This window comes from Lontra canadensis, unplaced genomic scaffold (assembly GCF_010015895.1).
Source record: "Lontra canadensis isolate GAN:19392208 unplaced genomic scaffold, GSC_riverotter_1.0 scaffold124, whole genome shotgun sequence".
NCBI lineage: Eukaryota > Metazoa > Chordata > Mammalia > Carnivora > Mustelidae > Lontra > Lontra canadensis.
The window spans coordinates 4,372,719-4,385,649 of record NW_022631118.1 but is presented as its reverse complement, the minus strand read 5'-3'; the positions used below and the strand labels follow the sequence as shown (position 1 = coordinate 4,385,649).

Here is a 12,931-nt window from a genome sequence, read left to right as displayed (position 1 = left end):
TCCTTTAGCAAAAGTCTTCCCTTTGTTAGGAATGGCCTGGAAGGTATCTGAGGACCCTTCTAGTTTGTACCTATCATCTTGCTCCAGTGATGCTGATTTTTGTATTAAATATACTCCGTGGACTGGGAGCAGAGGACCATGGCTGCCAGTGCTTCAATGTTCCTCAGACTTTTCTTAGGCCTTCTCCATATGCTGAGGACTTGGTGCTAAGAGCCAGGGATCGAGTGGAACAGAAGGCAGGAGTCATCTGAAATCTTGAGACAAGTAGAGTGAAACTGCGTCTGGGGGCTTCTCAGATAAGGTCATACCGTTCACAGGGCACCAACCAGGCCATCCTGGTTGTAGATCCTCCAAGGCAGGGCTGAAAGCTGACGTGGCTGGCCCCTTCCTCTGTGCTCCAGTGCCAGCTCCTCCCCTGCAGCGTTTGCAGGCCCTCTGTTCTCGAGCATAGGTTCAGGCTGTGTCTCCCAGCCCCCTTCAGAGACCACGCTCGGCTCCTAGCCTTTGGATTGCTGCAGCATCTCCTGACAGCCATACCAGGGCTACTGTGGGTTTAGAAGGCTATAGGAGATGACACTTTAGTATACCCATTTCGATTTCTCATTACTGAATTTAAAGTGTCTAAAGTGTCTTTGTTAAGAAAATAGTTTATCCTCAGAGGGACTTTAGTTAAGAGATTCACAGACAGTGGTGTTTCTGGAGAATGATCCAAAAATGACTTATCATAGACTTTCAAGAAATATTTGTTGAATCTACTTGTTTGGGGCAAGCTGGGACCAGGAGAATACCAGCATGTACCTACACCCACTCCAACCTTGTGTCCCCAGGCAGGACTGCAACACCAGCCTGGTGCGGGCCTGCTGGAACGAGCTCTTCACCCTTGGCCTGGCCCAGTGTGCCCAGGTCATGAGTCTCTCCACTATCCTGGCAGCCATTGTCAACCACCTGCAGAACAGCATCCAGGAAGGTAGGGCTGGGGCTGTGGGGGATTGTGTCTCGGTTCAGGCCGGCCCCTTGCGAACTAGCCAGCTGCGGCATCCCACAGCTTCCACATGCTGAGCATAGCTTAACTTTGAAGTCCTGAGGTCTTCACCAGTGAGAACATTTAAATTCCCACTTGACTGTCTTCATATAAGGAATATGAAAGGGGAAAAAAAGATAATTGGAAAAGTTGCCAGCTTCCTGATACATAGGCATTTAGTGATGTTTTCAGAGTAATCACAGCTTATACTTTCATCTTGATTGATGGTTATAAATGGAAGAAGTTGTAGTTTTTCACTTGTGTGGGTGAAAGAAAAATACAGTTCTTACCTACTGTGTTTCTCTTCCCTGCGTGTCTTCTTTACTACTCACACAGAACACTTCTGACACATGTGGTCACCAGTGTGGTGGGTGTTTTCCCCACAACAGGCACTTCTCTGAGATACCAGCTGGGTATCCAATAATTTAACTCAATTCTGTCACTGTCAGACATAGTGTCAGTGTCAGATCCCACAGGTTAAGGGCTCAGTCCCACAAGATCCTCCCCCCAACACACACACACACACACACACACACACACACACACACACGTATCCAGACTATCACTTGTGCTTCTGACTAACCTGCTATATAAACTGGAGGTTGTAGCAGCCCTTGGGTTGGATTAATTCACTAGCACAGCTCACAGAACTCAAGGATAGAGGATACAGATGAACGGCCAAATGAAGAGCTCTATGGGGTGAGGTCTAGGAGAGTCTCAAGCACAGGAGCCTTTGTCCCTGTGGACTTGAGGTGCTTCACTCTTGCTGTGTGTGTGTGTGTGTGTTCACCAACCTGGAAGCTCTCTGAACTCCATCCATCATTCATTCCATTTCTAGCCCCTCTCCCCTCTCTGGATGATGAGGGATAGAGCTGGAAATGCCAAGCTTCTGAGCGTTCCTTTTCTCCCCGGGGGCCATTAGGGGTCCCACCCAGAGATACCTCAGTGGAACAAAATATGCTCCCAGTCCTCTTAACACTTAGAAATTTACAAGGGTTGGAGGAGCTCTTTGTCAGTGATAAGGTCAAAAACAAGTATTAGGGGCGCCTGGGTGGCTCAGTGGGTTAAAGCCTCTGCCTTCGGCTCGGGTCATGATCCCAGGGTCCTGGGATCGAGCCCCGTATCGGGCTCTCTGCTCAGCGGGGAGCCTGCTTCCCCTTCTCTCTCTGCCTGCCTCTCTGTCTACTTGTGATCTCTATCTGTCAAATAAATAAATAAAATCTTAAAAAATATATATATATATATTAGACCAACAGATGCTGCTAATGCTCTTATCACTTAGAAATTACAAGGACTTTGAGAGCTCTGTGTCAGGAACCGGGGTCAGAGACCAATACATATTTTCTGTTCTCACAATGGGTTACCCTTTCCTCTGTAACAAATTCTCAGAGCCCTAAAGGGATTGTGTGCAGTTAGGTCCCTGGTTTTCCCCAAGTGAAACAGCAAGTGGAAGAGCTGAACACAAACTTGGGCCACACAGACCCCTAGTCCAGAACATAGTTGCCTCACGCACTTGCTCTCATGAATGAACAAGTGACTGTCTTCTAGAAAGATCTGTGGCAACCATCTAATGTCTGGCGGCCTAGTCCCAACTGCATCTGGACCAGGAGGTAGCCAGTGCAGTCTATCCACGTCCTCTGAGTCTAGAGTGAACCAAAGACATGGTCTCAAGGCAGCATGCCCAGGATTCAGGACTAATACTTGATGCTGAATTGCAGCTGCTACACTTTTAACTAAGCATTCGAGATGTTTGATTATCTACGATTCAAGTGAATAGTTATAACTTTGTCTAATACTTTTTTGGAATAGTAATATAAAAGTGATTTTTTTAATTTACACTTTTTTAAAGATTTTATATATTTGTCAGAGTCCAAGCAGGGGGAGCAGCAGGCAGAGGGAGAGGGAGAAGCAGGCTCCCCACTGAGCAGGGAGCCCGATGTGGGACTGGATCCCAGGAGCCTGGGATCATGACCTGAGCCGAAGGCAGATGCTCAACGGACTGAGCCACCCAGGCGTCCCTAAAAGTGATTTTTTTTTAAACCCTATAACATTTTGTTATATATGTTAGATTTTTGTTATATATAAGTTAGATTTGTTCACAAATGAGAATTAGTTATTATTTATTTATTTAGGGAGAGAGTGGGGGAGGAGGGGCAGAGAGAGAATCTTTCTTTTTTCTTTTTTCTTTTTTTTTCCCCCTGAGAATTTTAAGCAGGCTCCACACCCAGCAAGGAGCCCAACACGGCTTGATCTCACCACCCTGAGATCATGACCTGAGCCAAAATCAAAGAGTCAGATGCTTAACCGACTGAGCCACCCAGGCACCCCTTAATTATCCTTTATCTTTTTTTTTTTCCCCAGCATAACAGAATTCATTGTTTATGCACCACACCCAGTGCTCTATGCCGTATGTGCCCTCCCTAATACCCACCACCTGGCTCCCCCAACCTCCCACCCCCCTGCCCCTTCAAAACCCTCAGATTGTTTTTCAGAGTCCATAGTCTCTCATGGTTCATCTCCCCCTCCAATTTCCCTCAACTCCCTTCTCCTCTCCATCTCCCCATGTCCTCCATGTTATTTTTTATGCTCCACAAATAAGTGAAACCATACGATAGTTGACTCTCTTTGCTTGACTTATTTCACTCAGCATAATCTCTTCCAGTCCCGTCCACGTTGCTACAAAAGTTGGGTATTCATCCTTTCTGATGGAGGCATAATACTTCATAGTGTATATGGACCACATCTTCCTTATCCATTCGTCCATTGAAGGGCATCTTGGTTCTTTCCACAGTTTGGCGATTGTGGACATTGCTACTATAAACATTGGGGTACAGGTGGTCCTTCTTTTCACTACATCTGTATCTTTGGGGTAAATACCCAGTAATGCAATTGCAGGGTCATAGGGAAGCTCTATTTTTAATTTCTTGAGGAATCTCCACACTGTTCTCCAAAGTGGCTGCACCAACTTGCATTCCCACCAGCACTGTAAGAGGGTTCCCCTTTCTCCACATCCTCTCCAACACATGTTTCCTGTCTTGCTAATTTTGGCCATTCTAACTGGTGTAAGGTGGTATCTCAATGTGGTTTTAATTTGAATCTTCCTGATAGCTAGTGATGATGAACATTTTTTCATGTGTCTGATAGCCATTTGTATGTCTTCATTGGAGAAGTGTCTGTTAATGTCTTCTGCCCATTTTTTGACATGATTATCTGTTTTGTGTGTGTTGAGTTTGAGAAGTTCTTTATAGATCCTGGATTATCCTTTATCTTTTAACTGCATGTGATAATACCAATATCTTCAGGAAATGTTGTCAGGAAGATTAAAACAGATAACATATAAAATTGTTTCCACAGCTAAAAAAATGTCAGCATTTAATGATCAGGTCCATAAACCTTTATTAAATGCCTGCATAAACTTAGCCTGACAATGCTAAGAATCTATTTACCAGTCTTAAGCACAGAATAAAAGGGATTATCAACGGGGCGCCTGGGTGGCTCAGTGGGTTAAAGCCTCTGCCTTCGGCTCAAGTCATGATTCCAGGGTCCTGGGATCGAGCCCCACATCGGGCTTTCTGCTCAGCAGGGAGCCTGCTTCCCCCCTCTCTCTGCCTGCCTCTCTGCCTACTTGTGATCTCTCTCTCTGTCAAATAAATAAATAAATAAAATCTTTAAAAAAAGGGGGTGGGGGATTATCAGTTTGTACCTACAGGCTCTGCCAAAGGTAGGGCCAGGGAGAATCGATGGTCTAGGAGTTTGTTGCTGAGATAGAATATATGGCAGAGTGGCATTTGGGTATACCTGTTGTCACTTCACCTTCACCTGGAAAATGAGGCTCTTAACCATCTTAAGGTAACTGGTTTTCCGTTAAAAAGGAAAATAATTTTCTCTTTCAATCTGTGGCTCCTCGAAGAAGCTAATGTTATTGTTCTTACCAGCCTTTCTCAGGGGGTTCTGTGATGTTCATTTCTAGATAAACTTTCTGGAGACCGGATAAAGCAAGTCATGGAGCACATCTGGAAGCTTCAGGAGTTCTGTAACAGTATGGCGAAGTTGGATATAGATGGCTATGAGTATGCATACCTTAAAGCTATAGTTCTCTTTAGTCCCGGTAAGATATGTGGCGGGGACTCAGAAGTTTTCCACCTGTCTACTGGTATTTCTGAACATGAACCTGTTGTCAAGTCATCAGCCAGATTGTAACCAAATGTTCTCCTAATAGGTGTGCTTTGCTAGCCAACATAAACACATACGTTCTTTTAAATTGCTACCTTTATAGTCCCAAAAACATATGCCATGGTGCCTGGTGACTTCATATGTTGAATAGATTTATTCTGTATCCTAATTTAAACCATTGTCCAAATAAGACTTTGGCATACCAAATAGAGTACACTACCATCCAGTGTCCATTTTTCTTTTCTTTTTTCTTTTTTCATTTTAGACAGCATGAGCGGAGGAGAGAGGCAGGGGGAAGGGGGAAGCAGGCTCTTTGCCTAGCAGGGAACCCCACATGGGTCTCAATCCCAGGACCCAGAGGTCATGACCTAAGCCAAAGGCAGATGCCCAGCCATCTGAGCCACCCAGGCACCCCCTCAGTGTCCTTTTTTTGTTTTGTTTTGATTTCTTTTGCTTTCCTTTTTGCCAGTTTTCAGGCTGTTAGCGTATGTCCTCCAGTAGAGACTCAAAGTGCCCAAGTTCAGCTGTCCCTGTAGGTTAGCACCTGAAGAAGAGGCAGGACTGTCCAGCTGGCCTCACTGCCCCCTCTCATCTGTTCTCGCTAAACCTCCAGAGGTCACTAAGGCTGGCTCTTGTCCTGACTGCTGTCCTTGATAGCGGGGTTTGGACACAGCTTAACCCTCCCTTCCTCCCCAGCCATCCACTCATGAACAACAAAATAGCCAATATAAATGGGACAAATTCTGTGATTAAATATGTAGGAGGTAAAGGATCATTTGTAATCTTGGGTGATAGTTCTAAAACTCTGTTTTCTCAAGTGGAAGGAAGCCAGGTGTCCAAAAGCAAGCCAGGTGGGGCTGCTGAGGCTGGTGTGACCACTGAGGAGCCCAGCCCCCTCCTTGTAACCTTCAGGCCTTGGCCAAGTACAGAGCAAAAGCCAGTGTTTTAGCAGTAATATCCAAACCAGACCCCCCTTCAGGGTTCAGTCTATACTGTACTTGAGAAATTTGTCAGAGGTTTAACTAAAAATAAGTACTAAGAAGTCTGCCAAGTGAGACTTTCCAAATACATGGGGCAATCTGGGGGCACTTTTCTTTTTTCAGATCACCCAGGTTTGACCAGCACAAGCCAGATTGAAAAATTCCAAGAAAAGGCACAGATGGAATTGCAGGACTATGTTCAGAAAACCTACTCGGAAGATACCTACCGGTGAGGCACACAGATAGACGGTCTCCCTGTGGGGCAGGAAGGAGCGCAGCTGCAGCCTACCTGCAAATCTAAATTGGCAGCCTTCCCACCCCTGGCAGGCTGGGAGAGCCTCCTTTTGATCACATTCTAATTCCTGCATTTCATGGGTGGTAACTCTGGAAAGTGCTAGGTGGGAGGGTCCGGAATCCTGGGCCATTCCAGTGTTGCTGGTAAACAGTGGGCAAGACCTTGGGCTGCTCTTCCATAACACGATGAGGGGTTGGAGTCATTCCTGTGTGATTTCCTCGGGGGCTGACAGGGATGCCCTTGCCCGGAAGAGCAGCCTCCTGCCCCTCTGGCCTGCATCCGCTTAAGAGGTAGAGCCAGCATCCTTCACAGAAGAGTTTGCATTGACAGAAGCCAAACCTGACCTCTACAGATGAGTGAGTGGGCTATAGAAAATAGTAATTTTGCCCTCAGGTAATTGATTTTCTTAAGTCCCTTTATTTGGGCAAAAAGTTAATTTGTAGTATTTGTAATGGTTGGGCAACAAATGTATGTGTACATATACACATAGATATGTATGTATACATACACACAGGAGCCTTTCTCATGCAAATCTCAATAGGAAAGTTGTTCTCAATTAAAGTAGAAGGCCCGGCAGGCTTTTCAGGCAAAGAGTGGAGGAGCTCTTTGATCATGACCACTTCCAACCCACTAGAAGCTACATGAGTTACCGAGCTCACATCAGGCAAACTAGTATTTCCTTGCCGGCTTCCTTCAAAGTAAACCCTTGATCAGAACTGACCAGGAAGATACATGGCCCCAACTTCTTTATTTGTGTTGCCTTCACTGACCTCAGTCCATAGGTACCCCGTGGAATGAAAATGCCCCAGGTCCTAGGAAGACCCTTTCTGTGGTGTGACTGGAGGGGGCCTGTGGCTGGCCCTGATGGCAGAGAACGTTCTCTGCCTTAAACACAATTCCATGACCCAGACACACCTTTTGCCAAAGCAGGATCCATTTTCTCCTGGAATCACTGAAAACCTCACCATGACTCTCATAATTTCAGCCTCAGAACATAGGGGATTGGGACTGCCAGGTAACGCACCCACACCTAGTTCATACATCCAGCCAGATATGTGGGCAAGCTGTCGTCTGAGAAGCCATGGGCCTACTCCCACGCCATGCCCATGGTCAGAAGATCATGGAAATGCCCCTCTGGTGGCTGCTAGCAGGGCCACAACACACTAGGGTCATCATGACAACAGCAGCTCTCTGGCCTTTGAAAGTAGGTGTTTCTAAAAAAAAAACCTAGTCAGGGACCCAGGGATGGAGGAGGTGGCCAGCCAAGTGATTTTGGGACCAAAAATGAGAGAAGGGAGGCTTTCTCACACGGCTCAAAGTTCCCAAAAAAAAAGGCTCTAGGATGGTGGACATCTGTTTCTGCATTCATTATTTTACTTTTTCCCATCTTTATGCCTTTTCTCATACTATTTGCTCCTCCTGAAATACTCTCCCATTCTAGCCCCACTGTTTACATCTCTGCTGAGAGAAACCTCAGCCAGCCTCTAAAGCCCAGTTTTAGAGGGCTGTGCTGGTGTCCCCTTATACCTTTGTGTGTCCTGCAAGACCACAGTGGCTGGACAGATGGAAGAAGGTGCTGGAAGGCTGCTTGCGTAATAGATGTATTCTCTTTTAAAAACCAATGTTTCCTGTAGAAAAAATTACAACATTCTGGAAAGTAAAATGAAAATGTCCATACAAATACCACCATTCATAGATACCTGTTAATGTTTTATGCATTTCCTTCCAGAAGTGTTTTTATATTTATGTAATTGGAATCATAAAATACAAAGTAAGATTTTGTAACCCTTTGTTCATGTAATGTTCAGCTGAGCAAACTTCATCTTTTGTGGCTAAGGAAATGCTGTAATTTCTTTAACACTTTCCCATTGATGAAAATGAAGGTTATTTCCAGGCCGGCCCTGCGGTGAACATCCTTGCACACATGGTTCTGTGCACTGGCTGTGGAACATAGTCACGTGCTTCAGATACAATGTCTGTGGCCCACCACGACAGGGTCACCATGTGCCCTACCACACAGGGTGTTTACAAACTGAAGATAATCTAATGCTTTATTTTTAAGTATAACGCTATACGACAGTGGGAATTAGGGGAATACGGAAGAGAAGAAGTTTTAATAAGTAAAGGCACTCCCAAGTCCCCAAACCCAGAGGCCAGCCATTAACATTTTAGTGAACCTCCTCATGAGTACTTTTGTATGCATGTCACAGACCTGCACAGTGAGACTGCGCTGTGCTTGCTGCTTCCCAGTCTGCTTTTATTCAACCTGTACATCATGGACTTCTTTCCTTACCAGTGATAACACATCTTCTTCATACTTTTTAGTGGGTCTATAGTGATCTTTTACATGGAGACACACCGCACTTTATTTTAACCTATCCTTTATTGATTTTCAAATTTTTCTTTCTTGGTGGGAGAGGGGAGAATTGTTTAAAATGAGGACGCATTTGTACAGACATCTTTATACTTAGTTTTGATTTTTTTTTCTCTCCTGATAAATTCCTATTAAGAGGAACTGTTGAAATTTTGAATACAAGGGGTAGATCAAAGTTCAGTTTGTTTGGTTTAATTCCAAGCAGAGCAGACAAGGTCCCAGGAGCCTGTCCAGGGAGAAGTCTGAAGGGCAAAGAATCCCCTTTCTCTAAGGACCCTCCCTTTTACAGATTGGCCCGGATTCTTGTTCGCCTGCCAGCACTCAGGCTGATGAGCTCCAACATAACAGAAGAACTTTTTTTTACCGGTCTCATTGGCAATGTGTCAATAGACAGCATAATCCCCTACATCCTCAAGATGGAGACAGCAGAGTATAACGGCCAGATCACCGGAGCCAGCCTATAGTGAGCACCACATGCCTGCCGAGAAGCAAAAGGATCCTTCCAGGACTGCTCAGAGACCGAGAAAATAAAGTAATGGTATTTTGGTATGTGCAAATATTTCCAGTATGTTAGCCATTTCCTACCTGGTTTCTTCTTACCTGTTAATCACAGACAGTAGCAACTAAAAGACTAGTAGGATCCTTTCCTGCCATAAGAAATGTTTTAATGCCTTTTGATGAAGCAGATTTTGGAACAATCTTTTAACCCAATTTGTATTTAGAAATTCTCAAAGGGCAAAAAACAGAGTTTTATAATGTCAGAGACTAGTATTAAACAAAACTAAAAGAACCTAAGAGAACAGTATGTGTGTATATATATTAAAAATGTCCTTGGAATTAATAGCTACTAATTACCAGGGTAATAATATTAGCACTTTCTAAGCACTTCTTATCAATGCGTAATGTTAGCAACATCTTGCCCTTGGGCAGGACAAATGGAAAACTGTTTATGTCTTTTGCCGAAATGCTAATAATTCCTGTGAAAACGCACTAGGGTACAGGAGACAATCATTTATGTTTAAGAAGAGATGGCATCATTCCTAATTTTATGCACACATTGGTGGTGGTGAACTAAATTCCTATGAATGAATGAAAATGTGGCTCATCTGTATCATGCAGTAAGTGGGAGTGTGGAGGCACAGTTGGTGGTGACCCGAACTGGAAGCTTCCTCGGCTTTCGAGTTGATGACACTTGTCGGCTTCCCTGACCTCTGGTTCTGGTCTGTGACGGGCATCCGCAGGCTCCTTCAAACCCGGGGCTCCTTCTCGTGACTGGTTCTCAGAATTGGATTACAACCAGTCAGTTCGTGCAGCAACTGAAAGCATCCCTACATCACCTCCACCACTCAGGGCAGACAGAGCCTTCTGACCAAAAAGTGCAAGGTGGGCATTTTGAACCCAACAGTAATTCCTGAATGCAGTCGGGAGCAGTTGCTCGCTGTTCAGACGGAGTACAAAGGCTCCCTTCTCACAGGGTTTCCATTCCAGACGTCCCCTTGAGAAGGGCTGTATTCCTGCAGCTCACTCGGAGCTGTGAGGGGATTTGGGGCCAGGAGGTGGGGGGCAGTGCAGGATTTTGCTGCCTGGCCAGGGTGGCGGTGGTGGTGCAGCTGAATGGAAGGTTTCTCGGTTGACCTTAAATATCAGGGTTTTCCACAGTGTCTCCAGACTCAGCACTTCTGTTGGCAGTTCTCTGAGTGGTACTGGTACACCGTGCACTTTGATTCCCCCAGGAGTGTGCCAGCAAAGAACCCTGGAGCATTTTAGGTGATGGATGCAGAAGCAGGCTACCTGCTCTTAAAAAACAAAACAACAAAAAAGAACAACAGGAAAAAAAAAACCTTAACTCCCAAAGTTATCTTCTTTCTCTTAAGTTATAGCAACCATCGTTTCCAAGAACAGAATGCAGTTATAAGGAAGTTCTCTCTAGAGAAGAGACCCATAAATTCCCATGGATGCGAGCAGCGGGCATTTCCTGCTTGGGAAAAGTGCCATGTCCAAGACCCGGTCAGGTATTCTTCATTTCCTTTCCGTATAGCCCAGATTAAGAAAACAGCTAAAGTGAAATTTGCGTCTCCCAGATCTTTCGATCACATGGTATCTAGAAAGATCCCAGTGCACTTCCCCCTGCCTCTCAGGCACTCTCGGCCTGGCTCAGGCCATCGAGGTGGGGCCTCATGTGCTGTGTGGGTGCCCGGCCAGGCACTGCCTTAAGACAAACAATGCTCTATGCTGAAGCGTTAGCAGCACTTCGTGAAAGTCTAGTGGGAATTAAGTGGGGACAGTATCTCCCAACTTCTAAATCCTATTTGTTTTTAAGTGTATTATTTGTAGTTCTTGTCTTGGAAGCAAATTTTGTAAACAGTAAGGGCGCCCATTATAAAATGATGGAAAGAATTTTAATTTTGCCAGCTTAAATTTTTGGTTTTCTAAATTTGATTTAAATTTCAAAATTAAGGAAAAAAGAAAAAAAAACAAAAAACAAAAACAAGCCAGGACAGTGCAGTTAGGGCAGGTCTGTTTCGTTTCTGCTCAGGAAGGATTTTAGCAGAGGCTATTTTCAACCGTGTTTATGCATCTTACAAGCAAGTTGCCTCTTTTCTGCTCTTTTCATTTTTTAATGTAAGCGTGTCTATTGATCACACAGCAGTTCTCTGGGATTACATGCTATGTCACATCTCCTAGATCTGATTCTCGGTGTTGGGGAAAAGGCCCACCCCTTCTTCCTGGGGGTGGCCCTGGGAGTCCTATGTCCATTCAGCTTATAGACTCAGGTTGCCATTAGATACTGGGACAGCTTAACCAAGACCTCAACTGAGGTCCCAACCACACCACTGCTGAAGGATTTTGGAGTAAAGGTGACAACCTGCAGAAAAACTGAACATGTGGGTGAGTGAGTGCTGGACCCTGGCAGGACAGCCCTGGAGAAAAATCAGTCTGGCTTAGAGGGTTGTTGATTCTGACCTGGTCCTGCCTCTTGAGTCCCTTTGCTGATGGTGGCAGATTGCAGTGGACCATTTTGGCCTTGAACACTCATTAGTTTCCCAGATCCTCTTGGCCTTACTGTGAAGTAGCCCTTCCCTGAAGATCATGTTCACACAAGCTGATTTCTTGCTGCCCCCCAAATCATTTCACACTTTTTGATAGCAGGTCCGTCCCATCTTGTCAGATTGGTTAAGAGAAGCCCAAAGTCCAGAACTTAATTTAAAGAGGTCCCTAGCAAATACTGAGTTTCAGCTTTCACAAGGCTTTTATCCCTCATTTGTAGTCTGTGAGTCTAGATTTAGTTAAGGAAGGCCAGTCCTCTACTGAGAGTCTGAGTGAAATAAGCCAACAACAGATTCTTCAGCACACAGCCTGCCCACATGTCCCTTCTGCTGGCCTGGCCCTTCCTCCCTTTTGAGGAGGGGTCCACTAGTGAAAGGAGGTGGCAGTACGCATCAGTGCTTCTTGATGAACTGGGCCCTTTTCCAGTGGTATCTCAGATAAATGCTAGACAGTTGTATGTTGAAACTGTGGAGGTCATTACATAGAATCATAAAACAGGACAGGAAGAGACTTAGAAATAAGTCCAGATTACCCAAACAAATGATACTTTCCAAGTTATTCCACCCTTCTGATTTGCAGTTTGTATGTGTGTCTGTTGGGGGTAACCATTATTTATTATCTAACTTCTGCCATGAGGCTGTAATTGGGGTTCTTTAGGGTTTGGGTTTTTATATTTAATTACAGGCGTAGTCACTTGTTGTAAGAGGTTATGTAAATGCCCTCAAGAGGGACTGTCTTCTAGCTTGTCAGTATTAAATGTGAACTCTGCTCTGAGGCAGTTGCCCACCAGCCACGGTGAGAGCGACGGACGTACCTACTCCTGGGCTCCCTTAGGCGGTGGCCACACGCTGGCTAGAGGACATGGTTGCAGCCACAGCACAGACTCACTCAGCGCTTTTTGCCTGTGTCGGGGACAGCCACGGCAGGGAGCTAAGAATCGGAAGGGCTATATATACCTAATGCTTTTATTTTGGGGGAAAAAAAACACATCCTAATCCTTTGGGGGAATTTCCAATAGAGCAGTCTTGTCCCCAGCCTGC

The 12,931-nt window shown here is 45.1% G+C and overlaps 1 protein-coding gene across 5 annotated transcripts in view; it reads left to right on the top strand.

Moving 5' to 3' along the window:
- Positions 1-10,130, top strand: part of NR2C2 (nuclear receptor subfamily 2 group C member 2) — an 89,230-nt gene extending 79,100 nt beyond the window's left edge. For 4 of the 5 annotated variants that reach the window (XM_032841652.1, XM_032841651.1, XM_032841654.1 and 1 more), the window contains 4 exons: positions 828-967; positions 4,992-5,129; positions 6,298-6,403; positions 9,133-10,130. In XM_032841652.1, the coding sequence (XP_032697543.1) occupies positions 828-967; positions 4,992-5,129; positions 6,298-6,403; positions 9,133-9,307 (559 nt within the window). In that variant the 3' untranslated portion in view covers positions 9,308-10,130. The remainder of the gene's footprint in view (positions 1-827; positions 968-4,991; positions 5,130-6,297; positions 6,404-9,132) is intronic. The other variant, XR_004380761.1, reaches the window with a different exon arrangement.
- The last annotated feature ends 2,801 nt before the right edge of the window (positions 10,131-12,931 follow it).